This window comes from Emydura macquarii, unplaced genomic scaffold, assembly GCF_026122565.2.
Source record: "Emydura macquarii macquarii isolate MOO-44397 ecotype Brisbane River unplaced genomic scaffold, CSIRO-AGI_Emac_v2 contig_2948, whole genome shotgun sequence".
Lineage (NCBI taxonomy): Eukaryota > Metazoa > Chordata > Testudines > Chelidae > Emydura > Emydura macquarii.
In genome coordinates this window covers 3,351,267-3,372,708 of record NW_027133085.1, presented here as the reverse complement: position 1 = coordinate 3,372,708, position 21,442 = coordinate 3,351,267, and the positions used below count along the sequence as shown (strand labels likewise).

Sequence of the window (21,442 nt, the reverse complement as noted above, 5' to 3'; positions counted from 1 at the left end):
GGAAACAGTGCACAAAACAGAAGTTACGAAGTTGATGGGAGTTACACAAGCTACTCTGCGTAGTTTGTGTAACTCTTGTTGACTGCTGCCGAATTTCCTGGTAAATGTAGACCAGGCCTTAGTTACTTTGAGCTAGGAATGTAAATACTTTAATCCAAAAGGCCAAATCCTGTCCTGGTTGGTCAGATGGCTCAGAGCAAGGACACTGGTAGACATTTCCTCTGCTCCAGGAGTCCTGCCAGCCTGGGCCTGATTCCATGGGACTGGCTTGGAGACTGTGTAGTGGTGGACACTTAAACTGCTGTGCTGAAAAGAAGATGCACATGCAGCAGCTAGCATGGCCTGCTAATGGTGCATGGGCTGACTTAGTAGCCAAGCCCCAGTCCTAAAGCTCTCCTGAGTGCTAGAGGGGGATTCTGCCTGCTGCTTGCATGGGAAGAGAGAGAAAGAAGCCTCCTACACCTTCTCTATACCCTTTCCCAATTTTGCACCAGCACAACATAGGATAGTCGTTGGCCCAACATTGTCAAGAAGCCTAAGGGTTTGTCTACACTTGAAACGCTACAGTGGCACAGCTGCAGTACAGTGTTATGCTGATGTAGGTTTTCAGTGTAGACCAGTCCTAAGTCAATGCTAATTGCTCCTGCATTCTCCTGTCCAAGTATGGGAACCGCTATATGTAATCACTTCTAGAGACCTTTGTGTGAACACCTTTGTGTTCACTCTTGAATCACCAGTACAAATGCTTTTCTGACCCAGGTGAGTGATGAATTTTATGTAGTTTAGTTTATACATTTGCGAGGAACTGAGCTCTTAGTAAAACCATCTCATATAGGCAGCATGTGATGAGTGTTCAGTAAGAACAATTTTCACTGAGTTCCCATTCATCCCTTCTTGAGTCCCTTATTTTAGTGACTTTAAGGCTTGCTTTCCCCCTGCAGAAAACAGGCAATGCAGTGGGTTAGAACTCTATCCTTCCCAGAGAGCATTTGACTTAGAACAAAAGTGAACGTTAGTTTCATACTGTTACCTTAGACCAGGATTTTCAAAAGAGCCCATGGGAAGTAGAAACCCAAATCCCATGTGACTGGGCCTCTAACTCCCCTAAGCACCTTTGAAAATCCCAGACCCGTCCCTTAATGGATATTCTTTCACAGTGAAAAATCATTACACATTTTGGCTCACTTCGGAACTATTAGCAGGATGTCCTTTGGAACAGCATGAAAGATGCCTTTGGGAAGCATAGTTGTAGGGAGAAGTTTGCACAGTGCCTCTCCCTTGCTAGCTGTACTTTAATTTCTCCTTTTTATTGTTCCACAAATACTTTTAAAAAGTTTTATTATGATGACTTTGTTAAATGACATAGCCAGGGGAAAAAAAAACCTCTCTACGTTATATAATTCTTACTCCTTCATGGAGCAGCATTTTCTTCTACATGCTGTTTCCACAGCTGTTTTGTCTAATCTGTACCAAGAGCATTTTATATAGCTCTATCTAATGTTTTATTTACAGTGTTGCACGACCTGATGAGCAATCTGAGCCATGTCCTCTGCATGTTTCCCAAAATGATTACTTTTGATACAATTCTTTTGAGTCAACTACATTGTCTATAGAGCAGGGCCTTTTTAAGTACTTGTGAGTGAAAGCTAGTTGTATGCAGAAAATTGTTCTCAGCTGTTGGCTTAGGCTATACCCCTGGGGAATTGGTTCTCTTTCCATTTTTTTTCCTTGTATAGTTAGTTCCATCCAGATAATTAATTTGTGTCATACTGAATGAGGCTGGAAACTGGTTGTATTATGGATTCTATTCAAGTAGTTAACAAAGGGAGTCAAAGTCTTCCAATTTCCTTTCCCGATGAAGGAAACATCAATAAACCTCCAGCTTAGCATATAGTCGCTCTAAAAAGAGTTGTTATATTGCTGGATTCTTGGTGTTCAAAAGGAATGCTCGCATATTTGGGTTTCATATATCAGAAAAAAATTTAGGGTTTGAAAATGTAGTGCCCTAATTGTGAGTTGTTAGAATTTCTTCAAATTTCATTATAAAATTTCCAGAGTAAAACAGTCTATGGTTGTTATTTGAAATTTATTTAGCCCTGTGTTCTAACAAATATGAGTCACTCATTTTCTCCCTCTGATCCTGAGGAAGTTGCATGCAGACTTCGTTTTTCTATGTTCAGATGAGTGGTGATATATAATCTCCAGTTACCTAGTGTGTTCTACCCTCTCTTTGGGCTTCTCTGGTACACCACACTCCCTTGGATACCTGCTGGCATGCCAGGTGTCTCATGAACTTGAAGGCAGATCCTAGAGACCCTTAGGACTAAATTCTGACTGCCCCTTATGTGGTGGGAAGTAAGAGAGAGCATCCTGTGGTTCATGAAAGTGCCATAGAGGACTGCAGCCTGTGCACTCTGGGGAGAAAGGGGACTTACTTCACTGTTCTACTCCCCAGGGGGTACCTGGTGTCCTAAAGGGTTGAAAGGAGGCAAGGCCCAGCCTATGAAGCTGGATTAGCGTGCAGAGGGGAGCAAGCTGTGCTCCAATAAAGGAGGGTAGAAGCAGGCATGCCTTGAGACTTCCCAATATGCCTCATGGCATGGATGGCTCCATACCATTCTCAGTGCAGAGTTATACTTTATGGGCTTGATCAATATAAATGGTCTATTTAGGCTGTAGCATCTGATGCATTGCAGCAGCAATCACCATGTGTCTACTAGAAAGAGACCTGTACGAGGGCTGGCAGAAAGGAAAGGTTCAATATTATAAATAAATATTAGTTACAGTAAGCAAATACATGTTTTATTTTTGAGGGGAAACAACTCTACATTTCCTAATTTTCTATGTTTTGTGGAAACCGGTAAATTTTTTTTTTAAGACTTTTTTAAGTGAAATTAGAAAAATATTAAAAGACATTCTAAAATTAGCAGCTTTTTCTCACATCTAGGAGATGTTGAAAACCATCCTAGACTGTTCAGCTCACACTTCAGAGAGGCATGTCAAAATTAGTGTCTAGTAGGAGCCATCAGTCAGATATTGTCAGAAGAGTGGGAACAGATGTGTTTCCTTAGAAAAGTGTACCAGTTTCATATGTGATCCATAGCAGTAAAATCAAGAAGAGTATTTTTAAAAAAGAAAATCTTAGCACTTTGCTCTGCAAATAAGCACAGCAGAAAGGAAGCTCTGGAAGTGATTTTAAAAGAGATCACATCTGTTTGTGCACTGCTTACACCCACCACTTCCGATATGATCTTGGTTGTAACTGTCACCTAGCTAGGCTACATGTGGTTTGTTTGTTTGGCTTCTTCCTTTAAACTAAAACGTACTTCTTAAGAGTATCAGCTCAGACAAATGTTTCCTATTTGTTTTTTTTATTTTTGATTTGTTCTTGGTTTTCTGGTGTTTTTGTTTTGTTTTTTTGGTTGTTTTTTTGTTTTGTTTTTAACAAAAGGTTCATTCAAATGTAAGGTAAAACTGTGGCATTTAATATAAAATTACTTTGCTTAATACAAAATCAGTTCAGGTGGATTAATTAGAAAGGTGGTGGCCAGTTCTCTGTATCAAACTTGGGAAAATTTGTTCTGTTACAATTACCGACTAACTGGAGTTCTGACTCTTCCATTGACAGCCCCTCTCTCAGATCTCTAGCCATCACCTGGCTTGAAGTGGAATTACACAATTCTCCGACTCTCAGGATGGGCTCTGGCTGTAGTCTTCTGTGAATAAACTGTGATTACCTCAGCAGATCTGAACTTATGTCCAGCACCTGCAAATCTGTTCCCTCCGGGAGCTATGATAGTGGTACTCAGTGACCGGACAGGCTTTTTAAAGGAAAGTGTGATATATTAGCACACAAGCATTTAAGAGAAAAATATATCTTAAAAGAACAGTATTGCCAACCTCACAAGATCAAAAATCATAAGTCAGACCCTCTCGAGATCCAAAATCATGAATCATGCCCTCAAACCATGAGATTGGCCCCAAAAATGATTTTTAAAAAAAATCAAATCATCGTTTTTATTCTGTCTTTTGATTTAAGTCCCTTTTATTCCTCTGCCAATGTCTGCAGGATAATTTCAGGTAGAAAAGTCAACCTTTAGTGCAAACAAAAATTCATACCTCTCCAGGCTGCTCAGATGGAAATGCCACTTGCCCTTTCCTCACCCTTAAGACAGAGGAACTGTCATCCATCTCCTATTTTGAATAAGAGAAAATTCCCAAGTTGGCAGCTTTTAATCATGTTGTTATGAAACAGGTAAACAACACCCCAAAATTGCTAGAGTGATGAAAAAATCATGAATAATAATAGATTGCACTTATGTCTAATTTACCAGATATCTAACTATATTCTGTATGGGGATTCTGAGAGGACTAAGCTTCCTATAAACCCCACAAGACCTCTGAGGTCTGACTGGCATAGTTAGTTCCCTTAACTAAAACCATTTCTTTCTCCCAACTCAGAGGGAGAGTTCTTTTAAAAGCTATTTAGTCCTTCTGATCGCCTACCCTTTCTCCAAGACTATCACTTATTAACTGTTTATAGCCCTATGATCTGTTAGTTCTAAGTCTTGGCAAAAGAAGGCTTGCAACTTGTTGGAGACAAGGATGTAAGATCTTTGAAGCTGATAGCTTTGCTCATTGTCTTTCAAGTGTGAGCTGGGGTGTCCTTCTCGGGGGCAATAATCTTCTTCCTGAGGACAGTTCTCCTTTAATTCAAACATTATAGGCACATAACAAATGCCCCATTGCCCCAGTATAAATTAGATTAAGGCATTCATGCAAGAAATTCAAATAACTCGGTATACAGGAACTGTATCTCACTGACCAGGTCACACAGAGGGTTCATAAAATTCTTACCTAGCAGAATTTGTAAAATATTACATGCCTTCAGTTTTTTCTGTCCTGCCTTACTCATTACAGATGAATCAACTAGGAAACCAGATACACAACAGCATAAACTAGGGCAGGGTTATTTATTTGATAAACTTTTCCTTGTATGCAGAGCTGTATCTGTGGCGCCACATAAATTATCATAATTATAACAGTCCTTCTGTAATCAAGAGCCAGTGAAAGTCTCTGGTGAGATGAGCACTTGATCTTTGTACTCATCCTTGCTTTAGTGCCCCAGGAACCCCTATTTTTAGATGATGTACGATACTTTGGGGTGTGGAAAAGCAGTTCAAAATTCAGTTGGTATCCATGAAAGCCACCCAAAATACAGCTAGACACCCGAGGCCTAAGTTTTGCAAATCCCCCAGGACACTCTCAGTTTATTGATCCTGCAAGTTCTTGATTGCTTCTTGAGAGATACAAAGCACCCTCAACTCCCATTTTGAATTCAATCAGTTAGCACCTGTCCGGAAGTAATGATGAACTTGCAGGATTGGCCCCTCATGGAGGAGAGGCAAAATGAAATGGCTGTTGGCCTCCTCAAAGATGCAGAAACAAAAGAACCTGACAGAGACAGAATAGTAAATAAACCTTCCCTTCTCAACAGCTTTTCTCTTCCTCCCCATAATCAACCAAAGAAAATAGGGCCAAATTCATCACTTACTTAAACTCCAAGTCAGCCTTAGAGGCAGGCAAGCAGGGTGGTTGCCCTGGATGCCAACTTTTTTCTCAGCTGGTCTGCTTGTGTGTGCGCGCGTGTCAAAAACATTTTCTGCTCTGGGTGGCAAAACCCCTAGGGCCAGCCTTCCTCCATACACTCCCACAGAGTTCAATGGAACTACATGGAATATAAATCAATGACCAATTTGCTCCATTAAAGACAATCTGCTTTATAGAAAACCACTGAATTCCAACAAACTGAGAGCCTTGTTCTGCTAAGGCTGGGAGTAAACAGATCACAGGACTGTAAACATTAACGAAGCCACTATGCAGTGTTATTAACAAATGATAAAACTCTTAAGACAGAGCTTGCCTGGGTTATCTCTTTTGTTCTAAGGATTTATGTAGTATAGTCAAAGTTTCTTAATTTCATTGTAGAACAAAAAAGGGATTAAAATAGCAGAAGACGATAAGCAGTAAAAACAGCTATTGAAATGTAGCCGTGTTAGTCTGTATACAGAAAAAACAAGAGTTCTGTAGCACTTTAAAGACTAACAAATGTAATTTTTGTAGGCATAAGCTTTCGTGAGACTCAGCTCACTTCGTCAGATGCAGAGGTAGAATGATACAGTAAATAGGAAACATAGATATACAAGTGCATAGAGGACAATGGGGGAGGTGGATGAAAACCGGGTACTTGAGGGCTAATGACAGTCCTTGAGTAGGAGGTGAGAATGGGTGAGCAAAGCAATTACCTCTTGTAATGAGAGAGCCATTCCAAATCTCTGTTTAAACCCAGTTTGAATGTGTCAAGTTTGCAGATCATTTCTAACTCAGCAGTTTCTCTTTGAAGTCTGTTTTTGGAGTTTTTTTGGAGAAGTACAAGCCATCAAAAACACTTTCTCCAATGATCATACGTCACACCTCACAGCTGAACTTTGTGACTTTGTCCTGACCTGCAACTACTTCAGATTTGGAGCCAATCTATACCTCCAAGTCAGTGGCACAGCTATGGGCACCCGCATGGCCCCACAGTATGCCAACATTTTTATGGCTAATCTAGAACAACATTTCCTCAAAACTCGTCCCCTAACACTTCTTCTTTACCTATGCTACATTGATGACATTTTCATCATCTGGACCCACAGGAAAGAGTCCCTCAAAGATTTTCACTAGGATTTTAATCATTTCTATCCCACTATCAACCTCAGCCTGGACCAGTCCACACAAGAAATCCACTTCCTGGACACTACAATAAAAATAAAGGACGGTCACATTAATACCACCCTATACCGAAAACCAACTGACCACAATATGTATCTTCATGCCTCCAGCTTTCACTCTGGACACATTACATGATCCATTGTCTACAGCCAAGCCTTAAGATACAACCGGATTTGCGCCGATCCCTCAGACAGAGACAAACACCTACAGGATCTCTATGAAACATTCCTAAAACTACAATACCCACCTGGAGAAGTAAAGAAACAAATTGACAGAGCCAGATGGGTACCCAGAAGTCACCTACTACAGGACAGACCCAACAAAGAAAACAACAGAACCCCATTGGTCATCACCTATAGTCCCCAACTAAAATCTCTCCAACACATCATTTAAGATCTACAACCTATCCTAGCAGATGATCCGTTTCTCGCTCAGGCAGTGGGCGACAGACCCATCCTAGCTTACAGACAGCCCCCCAACCTGAAGCAAATACTCACCAGCAACTATACACTCTACAAAAAGTCCAACCCAGGAACCTATCCCTGCAACAAACCCCGTTGTCAGCTCTGCCCACACATCAACTCTAGTGACATCATCACACCATAAGGGGCTCATTCACCTGTACATCCACTAATGTTATATGTGCCAGCAGTGCCCCTCTGCAATGTACATTGGCCAAACTGGACTATCACTATGCAAAAGGATAAATGGACACAAATCAGACATAAAAAATAATAACATCCATAAACCAGTGGGAGAACACTTTAACTTCCCAGGGCACACTGTCACTGACCTGAAAGTTGCCATACTTCTCCACAAAAACTCCAAAAACAAGACTTCAAAGAGAAACTGCTGAGTTAGAAATGATCTGCAAACTTGACACATTCAAAGTGGGTTTAAACAGAGATTTGGAATGGCTCTCTCATTACAAAAGGTAATTGCTTTGCTCACCCATTCTCACCTCCTACTCGATGACTGTCATTAGCCCTCAAGTACCCAGCTTTCATCCACCTCCCCCAGTGTCCTCTGTGCACTTGTATATCTATGTTTCCTATTTACTGTATTATTCTACCTCTGCATCTGACGAAGTGAGCTGAGTCTCACGAAAGCTTATGCCTACAAAAATTACATTTGTTAGTCTTTAAAGTGCCACAGAACTCTCGTTGTTTTAGCTATTGAAATGTGGTTCCAGTCAGATAGATCCTAGGATGGAGGTGAAGAGCACAGGTCAAGTGTGTATGCAAAAGTAGCTTAAAGCTCACATTTGCACCTCCCTGATCATGGTCCTGGCTTTGTGGAGGGCCAGTCCTGAAGGCTACTCTAATTTAGGCTATAAGTGGCCTCCGGGAATTTAACTGCAGCCAGAGATTGGTGTATCAGAGGGGTGTCCTTGCCATATCCCCTTTTCCCTAAGCTACTTGCAGTAGGGAAAGGTGCAGGAATCTCTACATCAGCTCTGTCCCACCAGAGGATTACCCTCAAACTGACGTGATCTTTCCTGGTTCGCTTCCATTGGTTTAGATTGAAATGATGTTTTCCATGCGCCTCCAAGCACCTGCACTGCATTGGAGAATCTGATCTAGTGTCTTTAATAATTTATTCAAAAGGTTTAGAAGAACAGCTTTAGTAATTGACTGTATCAGGTAGTTAACAAGAAAATTGGACCACGCAGATATTCTCCAAATGGAGCAAGAGCTGTACAGAAGTAAAACACTGGGCAGGGGAGGAGTTTGACTGCAAAATAGTAAATGTTGAAAAACACACACACAACACAAACTCTACAGCACAGGCACCTTTCTACCACCTTAGCATGAGGAAGTCTTATCTGTGTCTGCTGTGGATCAGCTCCATGACTCCATCAGCCTCTGGCAACAGATATCCCCAGGCCTCACTCTCTTTGTACAGGTTAGCAATAGGGACATACCAACATCAGAGTGCTCCGTGCATCCATCCCTCTGCAGTGCCCAGCCCCTCTTCCACTGAACACTCACAGAGGTCTCAAGTTCCCAAAGGAATATTACACACCAGCTTACTAGTTTCACAGAATCACTGCTTCACTTAACACACAAGCACTTAGCTACATTTATAGTGAGAGCAAGTTTGTTATCAAGGAACAGAGATTCAAATGATAGTAAGAAAGAATACTGGAAACAAATGGTTACATGTAAAACAAAATCACAATATGCTTGCGAGAGCCTATAGCACACAAGACGAATGGCCCTGTCCTTGTACAGGATAGTTTCACTCAAGTCCTTTCCCCAGCCTTTACAACCGGAATGGCTGAGACACTCTTTCATAAGATCAAGCCTGCTGGCAGCTTGTCTTCACAGATTGAAGGATGCCTGTTGTACCTCCATATCCCCAATTTTGCCCAGTTCATTGTCTTTAATTATAAACAGGATAACCCTGGCTGTTTTTTGTTTTTTCCTGCAGCACTCAATCTGTTCGTTAGCATCTGACTCAATATGCAAATAGATTTCCTTTGTAAGATTCACAATGGTCAGCTAAGGAGATAAATGTCTCCCATCTTCTGTCTGGAGCAGTTTGTCCCAGTGTATGCTATCTCTGTGTGAGCTGCCTCTAACCACAAGGCCTTACGAGTATAATTTTCAGTATGCATTCCTAACTGCTTACACATAATCTGCACATACATTTCACAATGATTTGATGACCACTGTGACATAGGCTTTCAGCAAAGACTTTACCTGACCTGTTTTGGTGAACCCAAGGGATCCTTCTAACTCTGTGAACCCCTGTGCCCTCTGTCAGTGGATACCAGCCATCCAGAGAGAGCCCAATAATTTGAACTGCAAACCTTTTCATATTCTTCTTTAGCCAAAGTTCATTGAGACGGGGTAAAATGCCTCACGTTTATCAGGGAAATAGTCTTCCTAGTGAATGCATTATCCTAAAGCTGCTGGTAACTGCTTTATATTGTGACCAACTATGAACAATGTTTTTGATTTATTGCTTTTCTATTTTTTCCAGTTTTCCAATTTTTGGGGGGGTTGGGGGTGGGTAAGTATCAATCTGCCAAGCTTGGATTTTTTTTTTTTTTGGTGGGAATGCGGTAGGGGGGTATCTGCTTTATTTGGTGAATAAATTGGCCAGGTGTAATAAAAATCATACTCCCCTCTGCTATTTGGACCATAGGGAACAAAATAAGACTAGAAATCATCCAGATGTGGAAATGGGGGAGGTGGGGTGTGGGAGCAGTGCCTTTATGGCATCCAGTCCACAAATCCAAGAGCAGAAACCCTTCTATAAAAGACGAGCATTTCATCCTTAGCTTATCCTGTTGTGCATAAATAATACAGGCAGTGGATAATCTTACTGTACATGCCATCAGCCAACAGTATGAGTTAATCTTTCTGAAACCTCGCTTTAGCACTCACCAGTTTTGGTAGGTTTGTGGTTTTTAACTTTTAATTCTTTCTGAAAGTACATCATCCTGTTTAGTGTGTGGCCTTTCACTTCTCTTTCTGCTGCTATTACTCAGAAAGAGTCTAGGGTTTCCTTCTGTTCTCGAAGGCATCTATTAGCACACTATTTCAATCTATTTTATTGCTCTAGCTCCTTTTCTAATGGAATGCTGTATTTGAGTATGTTGGTAAAGGGGGGCAGGGCGAAAAAGCCACTTGTAACAAAGAACGTCCCTTGGTTCAAGAAGTAGCTTAAATTTGTTATTCATTCCATGTTTATATGACTCCATTTAAGTATCAACAGTTCTTGCTGATCTAGTAACGGAAGAATCTTGTGGGCAGGGATGGAGATAAGTCAGTTGCATTTTCCTGAGTTCACTCTATCTGTTGCAATTCCACGACATCATTTCCTTTGTCTTGCAGGAAAGGAAGTAGCTGAAAGATGGTACAGTGAAATAAAAAGTTACAACTTTCAAAACCCAGGGTTTTCTTCTGGAACAGGTGAGTTCAGGCTGGGCACTGTTCCTTCATAGATGCAGCTGTTACTTTAAAAGGTTGTTAGTCTGCTTTTCTTACTATTTTTTAAAAATCAGCATTTTTTTTTTTTTAATTAAAGTAAGTGTGTAAAAGACCAATGTTAGAATTGCTCACAGGAAAATGATAACAACTGGAAGGATAAAAGAAAACTTTTATACCAGTGACTTCCAGGGGAATGAGAAAGTAAACAAAATTTGTGTTAGGAACAAAGTAGATATATTTTTTAAAAATTCTCAGTCTTTCTTCCAACCTTCAGCGTTAAAAGGTGTTGATTTTGAGGACAAATGCACTTTATTTTCCACAAAATATCAAAATTGTGATAATAGAAACCATACAGCTTTTTATTTAAAGATACTGTACTGATGTCTGCCTTGCATTACCACTCCTATCATCTAATCCCATTGAAGTCAATAAGATGTTACCTAGAGTGTAAACTGGGGCCAAACTGGCTCATTAGCTGCTCATTGGCAATTTAGTATCAGATGAACATACCATTGTTCTTGGAATTGGCAGGAAACAATGAGAGAGATTTCAAAACTGTTTTTCATAGGAAAGTTTCACTTATTTCCATCTGTAACTGTGCATACAGTCAGGGAACATCTATCTGGTGGAGTAAGAGCTGAGAGATAGCTACTCTACAACTGTCATAAGAGGCTAGAAAAAAGCCAAGGAAGTCAATGCTAATGCTATTAACTTATGCTGTGCACCATGGAAACATAATCAAAGGGGTCTGAATCTCAATGTAGGTGGGGAACAGTCAGTGGTAGGATAGTTACTTTGTCAGCAATAATGCTGGGAGAGATGGGGCTGGGATCATAGTTGGGCATGTATGGTATGTACTTAAGGCTTTGGATCTGTGGACTTTGTACTTGATGTTAATCAAGGCATGGTTCTTTTCACATATCTTTTTCCACGTGTTTTGGAAGAGAGCAAGGAGAGCAATGAGTGCAATGGAGAACCATATTGGCCGTCTTTCTAAAGACAAAATATTAGATCAGCTGCATTTTCTTTTTCATCTTCTATGCTTGTTATCCTGTCAGAGAAAGAAACTAAGTTAGTTTGGCGTGACTGTTTTTTTTGCTCAATCACTAGAAAGAATTGTTCAGATTTATTGTCCAAAGTTAATGTGTTTATTTGACCTTTTTCCTCTTAGGTCACTTTACAGCAATGGTTTGGAAGAACACAAAGAAGATGGGAGTTGGAAAAGCCTCAGCAAACGATGGCTCTACATTTGTGGTGGCCAGGTACGATCCACCTGGAAATGTAGTAAATCCAGGTTACTATGAAGAAAATGTTCTTCCTCCAAAGAAATAAATTTTAAGATGACAGGTTTTTTGGTTAATGAAAAGTGTAGCTGTGGATCAAAAACATCTTTAAAATTAAATAAAATCAAATGATATTCCATGCTTGATACTAACATTCACGTGTCACTATGGAGGCAGCAGCAACTATGCTGCTTGAGTGAGTCTGTACAGTAAGTCTGTACAGCTTCTGACAGATGTTCTTGTTCTGAACTAATTCATACCAGAAGTACTAAAGCATGGGTATATGCAAACTCCAAGACTTTGATTATGCCAAATATGTAAAGGGCAAGAATTTGTGGATTTTTAATAGTTTGTATGAACCTTGCTTTTTTTAAAGCAAACAAGTTTGTAACTTTATAACCTTTCAACTAAAAATATCACCTTGTAATTATCTATCACTGTATTCCAGTTTTCCTCTACTTTTAAAAGAGACTCTATCTGTACATGTTATTGTTTTAGAACCACCCTAAGACTTATGGGTAAGGGCAGTGGGACCAGACCCATAAATACTTATCAAGAGAAAAATCTTATCGAATGCTATCTAAAGCACAGCAGATGAAATCATACAAATCAATCAACTCTGTAATTAATGTCTGGTATAAAAGTTATCAAATATGTTTGTATTCAATTGGCAGATTTTAAATATTAGTAGCTAAAACAGTTTTCAAATGGAATATATCTCCAATTTGAATCATCCCTTAGATTTTACAGTACTTACGTTGCCATATCATAATGTACATCAAATTGGAGATAGATATTAAGTGAACGTGCCCTGTTTTTCATTACAGAAAAACAAACTGTCCCCCTTTCTTTAGCTTCTTGCACTCTCTGACTCATGTTTGTTGCCAGCGATTTGCCCTTTCAGACCTAATCTAAGGAACTACTAGTTTACTTATCATCAAAATTTGCTAAACTCTCTCTTAAACATCTGTTGCCTGACATATGCCAAGAGATTATACAGGAAGATGCCTGGTGACCTCGTGCTTCCATGCAGCAGGAATAATACTTAGTACTGGGTCCCTGGAAGAAGAACTTCAGTGGAGCATCTTGGATTTTGCATTTTTATTCAATGAACTAATTTTTGCTTCCAAATGAATATCAGATACAGACATCATACCAGAAGATCAATAATGTTCCAGAATCCTATTCTGTTATATCCTAGCAAACTCCTATGGGGTTGCATTGGGTATAAATGAGGAAATACTTTGGTCAAAAAAGAGTTTACTTTGAGTTTGGACTATGCAGTAATAATAAAATAACATTTTCCTATGCAGGATGAATGCGTTGAAACAACGCAAGTCTAATTAATCTCTAAAAACTGGCTGCATGCATTTTTCTCCCCTGTCAAATATAAAAAGGGGATCAAGGTTACCCCAGAGCTATAGGGCTGGGCACTGATCCCCAGACTTATGTTGGGCATGACTATGCTTCATAAGTATTCCTTTTGACTTTAGTGGGATTCTGTAGGTCAGAATCTGGCCACGGAGAGTACCAGTCTGGAAAGGCTTTTCGTTTACAGAGTTTTGATATATTGCAATGTTACAGCTTAGTTACATGTCACTGAGGCACTGTATGTTAGATTTTGTCTGCTGTAACCCAAGAATTTAACACAGAAAATGAAAATCTGAAAATTAAAATAAATATTTTTCATATAAATTACTTCTAGGTAATTGTAGACTAGAGTCGATTACCTCAGTCTGTATTTACTAATCCAGAAGTTTTATTTTCAGTGTGTGTCAGAAGGAAAAATATTGTCATAACTTTTACAATGCAGAGCACAGGAGAAGTAATTTCTTTGATCCAGAAAGGAAGGGGGGGGGGACACCCAACAAGTTGTAAATGGTATAGCAAATAATAAAGATCACTTTGGATCTGATCCTGCAAACTCTTACACATGTGCTTAAGTGTTTGCAAGTTCAGGGACTTTGTTTCCAAGAATTCAGTCTATGAAATGCTGGAACCAAGCAACCCCAAACAGGTTAATACCAACTGTGCAACATGTTGTCATCTCCAGAGGTGAAAATGGAATGTGCCCATGTGTCCTTTTTCTGAGGACTGGTCTAAAAAAGAGCTCCCTCCTGCTACCACCGGAGTGATTTGTTGGGTGGAGATCAGCTGGGAGAAGGATGCCATAGGGATAGAATCGGAGACTTCCCGCTCCTAAAGTGACCTCTTCCATTTATAGAACTGCCCTTTAATCATACACAGTTATTTACAAGTTCAGTTTGATAGTAGAGAGACCCATTTTCAACCCTTCACACACAAAAGAAAAAGCCCGCCATATTCATTGCATATTTATTTCTAGTCTCCTAGCTCCCAAACTGCTTTTCCTCACTACTGCCGCCAGCCACCTTCGAGTTGTCTGTCTTTTTTCCCTGGGCTATGGTCACTTGATTGCAGCAGCTCAGCAGATGGTCCAGCTTTGCTCTTTCAATTAGATTCTTCACTTCTTTGGAGGGCTGCATTTGCCATTGATCAGACTCATGTATATATCTGAGTTCTCTGTCTACCGTAGGCACTCAGTCCCAGCAGCTAAAGCCAAAGCCCCATTGAGAGCAGTGGGAGGTTAGCCTGGTGTGTCAGGAATGGAGGGTTGACCCACGGGGACTCCAGGCACTGTAGCTGCTGCCACTGACGTGGTGATTCCATCACCAGATGGCTCGTCCACGTTCTGCAACGTGGCTGCACGGGCTGACTATCTGGGAGAAGAGAAACCCTTTGGTAGAGAAGGAGAGTTTCTCCCATGCAGCACTCTTTACATGGCTCCCAGAGGGTCACAATGAAACATGAATGGGCAGCCCCAGAAGTCTCTCAAGGAGTTCCCTGCTCAGTCACTTGGCACCCACTAGCAATGGTCTCTGACAGTAGTATTGCAGAGGGGAGTGCAGCATGCCCTCCCTTTTATGACTTCCTGAATGGGAGGGAGCTTGGTCTTGTCCTTTGAGGCCTAGCTGGGAGAGTCAGGGCTCCTGGGTTCTCTGGAAGTGTGTGTGGTCTAGTGTTCGGAGCTGGACTGGTCTCAGTACTGTGCTTCATTCCTGCCTCTGGAAGGGACATTGTGTGTGACATTGCAGCCAGTTACTTTCCATCCCTATACCCCAGCTAACGGGTAATACTGACCCACCTCAGAAGGACTGGCAGGGGTCATTATCGTAATTACTCAAGCTGGAATGAGTTGTGCTCTTGGTAGAGGAGGACCTAGATTCAGCCCCCACAGAATCTGTACGTAGCCATGGTTTTACTCCCCTATCGTTACAGGCAGTTTAGCCCATTCCTGGCCATGCATGGTGCATCTGCTCCTGGCCCTTTCCGACACACTGCTCCATCACGCACAAGGACATGGCTACCCACCAAGGACAATCTCTCAGTTCCATGGGGTGTTCAGCTCTGGGATGGATGGTCAGCACTAGTCAGACCGTAGAAAGACAGGGTGGGGTGTTCTCCGGTGGAAACTTCAATCTCTGCCCCCACCTACACCCACATGCAAAGGGCTTCAAAAGAGGTCCCTGCTCCCAGGGACACAAAGTCTCTCAGCTGAGGCCAGGGTGGGGGGAATTACTGATGGGACTGGATCTAAGAGAACAGGAGATGTTGCCTCTGCTCTAGGGAGATTCCCACTAGAAAAGCAGCTGTTAGTGGGGGTGGGGGCAATACAAGCACTACCCCTCAGCCCTGCAATAGCAGGAATCCAGAATTCTGGGAGCCAAGGGATTGGTGTGTCTTGCTGGAGGGAGCAGATCTGGAGAGCAGAAAAGGGCACTGGAAAAATTGTACAAAAGTCAGTGCCACGTCCAGGTCACAGGCAGCCAGACACACTGGTCTGAGCCAGAGTCCACACTCACAAGACAGAAGTCGAGAGTCAGTTGGGTCGGGATACTGGCAGATCAGAAACAGAAATCAGATGCCACAAGTCGCACCGAGTTAGGATACCAGGAAATCAAGCTGAGGGTGCAGAAGCAGGACCAAGAAGCACATGGTTCAGAACAGGGAGGAGCCAGCTGTGCAGACAGCTGCCTGTTCCAGCTGCTGATTTAAGGAGGGCCAGGTGGCCAATCAGCTGCTCTGGGACTCCACCAATAGAACCTCAGAGGCAGAGCTTCCAGGTGGAGAGCTGGAATGTGGCTGCTCACAGGAACTCTGCAGATCCTGGTTGAAGACCCAGGTGTCATGACAGTGAGTGATCTCTCCCCGCTCTGACTTCCTGCAGGAAACAGTAGCCAAGATGCTGACCACATCCTCTGAGAATAAAATAAGGATGTCATGATGAAAAATAGGTCTCTGTACCAGGGCTGGGAAAAGCTCCCAGCCAGGCTGTGTAGCAGGAGCCCCCTCTTTGTCACACAAGCCCAAGTATCCAGGAGTCAACAGTTCTTACCTCCAGAAGAGGCGTGGGATCTTCCAGCTAAGCCTCAATGAGACCCATGTAGCTTGGTTTGACAAGATGAGATCACCTGTCCCCACTGCATCCTGAACTGGACTGGTGGCAGGATACATCTGTGAGAGGCTGGGACACAGCCTGGAAGACAGATGTGACAGTCAGGCTCCAGGCACCCTGGGGGAACAAGTGAAGGTCTGAAACCCAAAGAATAAGCAATTGAATCAATTTATTCTGTACAGAATTATTGTACTATACAGGTATCTCAAATAAGATCTGTTAGGAAAGCTGACAACACGCTGGTCAAGAATATCATTGTGTGATGTAGGTCGGGGTGGGGTATGATGACTTGTGTCTGTGTGCTGGAAACATACTCCTAAAATACATTTGGGGTTTGACTTGATAAACAAGATGGGCTTAGAGAAAGGAATATGGATTCATCTGTCTGGGTCAATCTTTGTCAGCCATAGACAATGAAAGCATATGGACATATAAGGTAAACAAAGCAACCAAGCTAACAAACAGCAGCTTGGGGAACACAGCGGGGTCAAAGTCTGCACCCTGGGACGCTTTCCTGCTCTGGAAGCACAGCCAATGGACTTTGGGTAATAGAAGGGGAGCAAAAGACATTTGAGTTCTCCATCACATAGGGAATACAAGAAACAGCACCCTTTGATTGTATGACTGTTGGGTCCCCAGGGCTGGAGATGCTGGTAACACGGTGTGAGTAGGAAAACTGCTTAGGCAAAGACTGACTTGCTAAGATTAAGTTTTAGTCACTACAAAGTTTTGTAACCACACCTATCTCTTCCTTAGTATCACTTAAATTTCTGTTCTTTGTTAATATGCTTATTCTTGTTTTATACCCATCTCAGTGCTGTGTGTTCAAGTGAAATGTGAGGCTCTAGCTAACCTAACAGGCTGATATGTGCTCTGTCTCTTTGGAGGCAGCAAACTAATAATTTCATAGAATCCTAGGACTGGAAGGAACCTCAAAACATGATCTAGTCCAGTCCCCTGCACTTATGGCAGGACTAAGCATTATCTAGAACATCCCTGACAGATGTTTCTCTAATCTGTTCTTTAAAATCTCCACTGCCAGAGATTCCACAACCTCCCTAAGGCAAATTATTGTAGTTCTTAACAATCCCTCCCAGTTTGAGTAAGATGGACTGAACACTCCAGGGAGACGTCTCTGCGGAACTGAGGTTCACTGATTGTTTATCTGCAAGGCATGTTTTAGACTGGCAGAGTCTTGAAGAGTTTGCTGGCAAGGAGGAGAGGCTGGCATGTCTGGCAGCTGACACAGCTTGGCAGCAGCAAACCGCTCACCTGCTGAGGCAGTGGGATAACAGTGGCTTATGGCTCTGGGTGTCCTGAGCAGAACCTCACAGAGGGAGGAGTCATTCCTGTTGGCTTCATGCTCATAGTCCCCATAGAAAAATGGCCAAGGGGAGACAGAGTTCAGTTCCCAGCTCTCTCCCAGCTTTGTGGATGAGACCTTGACCGGTCTCAGTTGGAGAAAGGACAACCTCCTGCCCCTTACAATAATCTGTGTCCATGGCAGAGAAGGACTGATTCCCTGAGTTACTTATGAATCTCAGCAGCTTTCTAGAAAGGAGCCAGTGCTCTTCTTTGTGGACTTTCTCCTGGACCTCCCAGGGCTCTGACAGTCTCACTCCCCAACTTGGCCTGGGCTTCTATAGTTAGTTTTCAACAGAATCAGATAGAGCCCTGGCTTAGAATCCCAGCTCTTTCCCTCAGTACCTGAAGGAGGAAGGGCTCCAACATTGCACTGCACTGACTGCCCTAAGCAAGGGAGGCCCAATGGGGTCCCAAGTAGTAGGACACAATGGAAACGTGGTGTGACCCTTCCATGCCTAGGGTAGCCACCTGAAAATGCCAAGGTCAGGGCAGGCTGCAAAAGGAGAGCAGATTCTCCCAGCACTGGTGGGTGACACTGAAGTCAGACTTCCCAACCAGCCACAAACAGTGCTTCTGATTCCCCACACTGGTTATCAAGAAGCCAGTATACAAATACACACAGCCCCCTTTACTGCATTCCAGTCTCCGGCCCCCAATCAGCCCCTAGGTCCAGTAAAGAAACCAGTTATTTAAAACTCTATGCTCTTTACCAAAAAGGTTCCCTCTGACCCCAAAGGGTCAGCCACATTACCAGATCAGTATAAGTTTGGATCTTGCCCAAAATACCATGCTGCCAGCCAATCTTTTAGTAACTAAAACTAAAGGTTTATTATACAAAGAAAGAAACAAACTATAAGAGAAATGTTAAAGGATTAAAGCAATCAGATATATACAACTGATTTGAAAGTCCATATATATCAGGTTTCCAGTAGAATTGTGGAGTTTGCAGGCTTGTATAGTCCCTCTGGTGTACATCCAGTACCTGGATGGGTCTCAGTCCTTTGTTTCACAGCTTCGGTTGCAGATGACTTGATCCAGAGGTAGATAGGTGGCTGAAGGATGAACCCGACTGAAGACAAAATGGATCCAGGGCACTTGCCTTTTATGTCCTCTGGCCTTTGCCATGTTGCTTGTGGAATTTCACAGGAACCAAAATGGAGTCCAGAGTCACATGAGCAAGTCCTGGTGACTCATCCAGTATATCCCTGGCTTCTCGCCCTGGACCCCTTGTACCTGTGAATTTCTTAATAGGCCATCAAGCAGGCTTTTGTTCTGCAGCCATCCTGTCTGGGGTGTGATCCAGACACAGCACAATTTGAAATATAGATATATCGTAGAATCATAGAATATTAGAGTTGGAAGGGACCTCAGAGGTCATCTAGTCCAACCCCCTGCTCAAAGCAGGACTAACCTCAGCTATATCATCCCTGCCAGGGCTTTGTCAAGCCTCAACTTAAAAGCCTCTAAAGATGGAGATTCCACCACCTCCCTAGGTAACCCATTCCAGTGCTTCACCACCCTCCTAGTGAAAAACTTTTTCCTAATGTCCAACCTAGACTTCCCCAACTGCAACTTGAGACCGTTGCTCCTCACTGAACCAGGGAAAGAAGAACTTGACTCAAGCCTATCTCATTCCCTGCTCTGACTCCACCTTCCCAAGGGGAACACGCCTAACCCGCAGCCCCTGCAGCAGCAGATCCTACAGACTGTCAGAGCCAGCCCGCCTGCGCCTGGAGTCTGGTAGCTGGGCTCAGAAGTCACTTATGTCAAATTCAGGGAGGGGGATGGTGAGTCAGAGCAGAGCTGCGCTGCTCCTAATGGCCCTTGCTCTCTCCTGGGACACTCGGGACCCCATCCAGAAGCTGACATGCTGTGAGAGCCCCTCCCCATCCCCAGGGGGTGAGACATTGTGCTCATCCAGGGTGGAATATCTGGTCCATTGATTGCAAAGCTTGAGAAGGGGATTTGCAGCTAGGACCATGCTTATATCTGGTCATTGTCTCTCTAGTGTCGGGGCTGGTCCCATCCTCTCTGAACACCTGATTCATGAACAGCTCACCAGGATGGAGACAGACCCCTCGCCCCTCCATGGCTCTAAAGTCCTTGGTAGGATGAAGGGAGTGACTGCGAGGACAAACCCCCCCAGGAATCTCAGGGCCCGGAGGAGAGAAGGGCTGATTGTCTGGGGTCAATCGTTTTCTCTAGGAAGGAGCCTATGACTCTTCTCTGAGGACCATCACCTGGCTCTCATCAGAGGGGGAGAGAGGGAGGTTCAGACTCTCACTCCCCAGCCAGCCTGGGGCCCTGCAGTTAGTGCTCAACAGAAGAGGAGGGGCCCAAGTAACATTGCATTGCACTGACTGCCCTGACCCAGTGGGATCCTGCTAGGACGACAACTGGAAAATGGATCTTCCAGTCTCTCCTTTCCAGTCCTCCCAGAGTTAAGGTAAAACTGCCCCCGTCTATCCTCATAGGGCTCACCTCCATGATGTAGTGAAGCCAGTCTGTGTCTGAGGACTCTGCCAGCAGGTTCCCCAGCATGGCATCCAAGAAGTCTGCAATGACCTTGTGCAGAGCCTGCAAAGGAAGGGAGAGCCATGGGTCAGAGTTAGGAAACGGGGGCTATACCTGCCACAGCAGGTAAGAGGGGTCTCTGTGAAGCACTGGTGAGACCCCAAACACGTATCCTCGCCTCTCTCATTCACATGCCACTGCAGGTGATTAGCAAGGATTGATGGCAAGATGACAGCTGGCTCTTCAATGCCCTGAGCAGGTCTCTGCGGAGGGCCCCATAGGCAGCAGAGTATGGAAGAGCCCAGCTGCTATGGAAGGAAGGAAGGAAGGAATCCCTGCTGGAGGGGTAACGTAATCACCCCTGGAGGGAAGGATCCAACCCTGCAGCCTGTTCCATCTCTGCCCACCCCTCCCCTATCTCTGTAGCTCCAGCCAATCAAGGGAGAAGGGACCAGAGGCCGCTCCTGCTCCTGGCATGGAGGAGTAGGAGGATGATCTACTTGGAGGTGGTGGGGTGTCCTTCCCCGTGTTTAGGGTGAAGACACCATGCAAGGCAGCTTGCAGGAGGTGCGTCTCCAGCTCTGGCTCCAGGGCAGGTTTCATTGTGCTGGCAAGAGAGAGGAGTCGCTATTAGTCTGTGCAGGGCGGGGGTGAGACTGGCATCAACACGGGTGTGAACGTGCAGGAAAATAGACACAGGCTGGCAAGAATGGAAACTGAGGCACTGAGCCAGAGAATGACAAGGCCAAGGCCTCACACACAGTCAGTGGCAGAGCTGCAATAGGGCCTGTTCCCTGGATCCTGCTGTCCCTCCTGTATTTGACCCCAGGAGCGATTCTCTCGCCAAGGCCATTGTAACCTTAATGGAGTGAACTAACAGCCCAGCCAGGAGGGAGTGAACGTCCGCCAAGTCTGCCAGAGGAGCCCCCTTTGGGAGGTGACCTGGGAGTGGGAGGTGCAGTGACTCCCAGCCCTGGGCCTGAGCAGCACTGGGGTTTGATGGAAAGAAAGGGACAGAATGACTACTGCTGCCACTTGGGGGAAAAATAGGGGCGTGGTGGGGAGAGCAGGGTTAACGTCCCCCCTTCCCA

At 43.6% G+C, this 21,442-nt stretch overlaps 1 protein-coding gene across 3 annotated transcripts in view; it reads left to right on the top strand.

The window, feature by feature from the left end:
• Positions 1-13,672, top strand: part of GLIPR2 (GLI pathogenesis related 2) — a 39,816-nt gene extending 26,144 nt beyond the window's left edge. For all 3 annotated transcript variants that reach the window (XM_067569813.1, XM_067569812.1, XM_067569811.1), the window contains 2 exons: positions 10,620-10,697; positions 11,887-13,672. In XM_067569813.1, coding sequence (XP_067425914.1) covers positions 10,620-10,697; positions 11,887-12,047 — 239 coding nt within the window. In that variant the 3' untranslated portion in view covers positions 12,048-13,672. The remainder of the gene's footprint in view (positions 1-10,619; positions 10,698-11,886) is intronic.
• Positions 13,673-21,442: the final 7,770 nt, after the last annotated feature.